This window comes from Tachysurus vachellii, chromosome 20 (genome assembly GCF_030014155.1).
Source record: "Tachysurus vachellii isolate PV-2020 chromosome 20, HZAU_Pvac_v1, whole genome shotgun sequence".
NCBI classification, from domain to species: domain Eukaryota; kingdom Metazoa; phylum Chordata; class Actinopteri; order Siluriformes; family Bagridae; genus Tachysurus; species Tachysurus vachellii.
Window position 1 is genome coordinate 205001 of NC_083479.1, and position 2500 is coordinate 207500.

The following is a 2500-nucleotide window of genomic DNA, read 5'->3' on the forward strand; positions in this document are numbered from 1 at the left end:
GTAACTCTTACCAGTTCAAAAGCTCAACTTTACCTGTAACTAAGCCCCGCCCCCTGTGTGATCTCACCTTGCAGGCTGTTGAGTATGGAGAATATGTAGAGTAACAGGACTCTGGCTTCTCCCCAGGTGAGGAAGGCGGAGCTCCAGGTGAGACCGAGCAGCAGAGTGAGACTTATGACGCCTCGCAGCTCTTTCATCACACCTCTGTGCTCCCTCACACACGCCCTCCTCACCTGCAGCAGAACTAAGAGGAACACAGAACCATTGACCAGCAGAATCACACCCACTACGCCCACCACACACACGTAGAACACCACACTGTTTGACACCCAGCAGCTGCACACAGAGGGGAGGAAAGACAAAAAATTACAGAAATGTGTTAAATCATCGTCAATTGTGTATTACGTGTAGAATTACTCACAACATTTCTGAGTTCTCAAGCAGCAGGAGTCCGTATGAGTCGGGTTTCACCACCAACACCGAACAACAGACGAGGAGAGGAACACCTGCAGTTTAAATACTAATATGAAGTGTGCACTATTGAGACATTTACTAACACACACTAACACACTTTATTATTCTTATTCTTATTATTACACAACAACAACAACAATAATAATAATGATGGTGATGAAGATCATGCGGAGACGCCGCACCCCAGCCGATGAAGCAGAATTTGAGGATGTAAGAAGAGACGTAGGTGTTGAACACTTTAACGAGGGCAAAGTACATGTTCACTGCCTCCAGTAACATCCATGTAAATGAGGCCAACAGGAAGTAATGCTGAGTGGTTGCCACGGCAGCGCAGAGTGCGGCCACCCCAAAGGAAGAAAGCCAGGAGTTAACGAGGAAAACAAGGTTGAGGCCGAGCAGTGCGATGGAGAGGTTCAGCAGGATCTGAGACGGATAATCACGTCTCAACTTCCTGTGTAAGTTAAAATAGTGTGTAAGTGTGTGTTAATGTATGTGTGTGTGTGTGTGTGTGTGTATGCTTATGTGTGTGTGCAACTCACTCCAGCAGTGAGTATGTCAGCACTGTCACACCAAGGAAGAAAGAAGACACTCCACACCCTGTGTACGTGATGAGAGTGAGGATTTTCTCATTTTTTTCATCAATTGGAGTCCTGGATATGTCCTACATCACACACACACACACACACACACACACACACAGTCTCAGCAGTAATGTTTATACAGATGAGTGCTGAGAAGAGTGTGAGACAGTTGGGTTACCAGCAGCACGCCAAAGTGTGTGAGGTGATCACAGAAACAGGTTGTGTAGTCATGAGTTGTGTTGTGTTTCCAACATCCTCTGGGGCTCCAACCTCCATAACCACCTAACACACACACACACACACACACACAAATCACATGTAAGATAAGATATTAATAATAAAGCAAGCAGCAATTGATCGGGTCCAAGCATCTTTTGTAACTCTAACAAGCACTTAGAACTCTAAAGTGAACAAAGAGACTAGAGAGTGAAATGAGGATCGTAGTTTTCATGGTTTTTTGATGTTAGCTCTGAGCTAAACCTGTAAAATTATGCTAAAAGCTGATTAATCTTTAAATGAATACTGATTCATCTCAGATCAGGTTTGATAACAGCAACACTAATAATAATAATAATAATAAAGAAGAACAAACACCCACCGTTCATATTAAAGTTCCAGTACACACACTGAACGTTTCTACCGAGCTGTAAACAGACAGGGTTTGATTAGAGAATACAGACAACAGGATAAATGAGGTAATGACAAGTAAATAAGTGAGTTGATGAAGACGCACTGTGTTAGTGTTGAGGTGGTGCAGCATGACAACAACTGGAACCTTCAGATCACTGATGGGCTGCTCTGCGTTAATCACACTGGCAGCTACAACATACGTGTTCAACACTTTCCCTTTCTCACAATACTATAGGCACAGAGAGGAGGAGGGGTCACAGTGGGTGTGGTGTGATGAGTGAGTGAGTGTGATGAATGGGTGTGGTGAGTGGGTGTGATGAGTGGGTGTGGTGAGTGGGTGTGATGAGTGGGTGTGGTGAGTGGGTGTGGTGAGTGGGTGTGATGAGTGGGTGTGATGAGTGGGTGTGATGAGTGGGTGTGGTGAGTGGGTGTGGTGAGTGGGTGTGGTGAGTGGGTGTGGTGAGTGGGTGGGTTACTCTGTAGTACCTGAAAGAGTGCAGGAACACCATAGAACTGGAATTGGACTTGGGGATTGGAGTTGTAGGTTGGGGGAAAACTGGCATAGAGAGATGGAGGGAGTGAGATGAAGGCCACAGTGCCCTCTGCTGTGTCCTGATTAATATACACCTACACACACACACACACACACACACACACACACACACATATTTAATACATTTTCCTCTGCCAGGAGGTTAACAGACTCCAAAAACACATCCAATAGACCTGAACATTATGATGATCATCTCAGCCTCCAGGTTTGAACCTGTGACAAAAACTGAAACAGACTGAAGGTGTTGAGGTGTGAACTGTGA

General features: G+C 45.2%; 1 protein-coding gene across 1 annotated transcript in view; it reads right to left on the bottom strand.

The window, feature by feature from the left end:
• The window catches only part of LOC132863610 (adhesion G-protein coupled receptor G4), a 10953-nt gene that overhangs the window by 1158 nt on the left and 7295 nt on the right, over positions 1-2500 (bottom strand). The window contains exons 19-26 of the mRNA XM_060896512.1: positions 2172-2312; positions 1789-1914; positions 1654-1699; positions 1234-1337; positions 1014-1135; positions 657-925; positions 422-506; positions 68-336 (exon numbers count right to left, since the gene is read on the bottom strand). Coding sequence (XP_060752495.1) covers positions 68-336; positions 422-506; positions 657-925; positions 1014-1135; positions 1234-1337; positions 1654-1699; positions 1789-1914; positions 2172-2312 — 1162 coding nt within the window. The remainder of the gene's footprint in view (positions 1-67; positions 337-421; positions 507-656; positions 926-1013; positions 1136-1233; positions 1338-1653; positions 1700-1788; positions 1915-2171; positions 2313-2500) is intronic.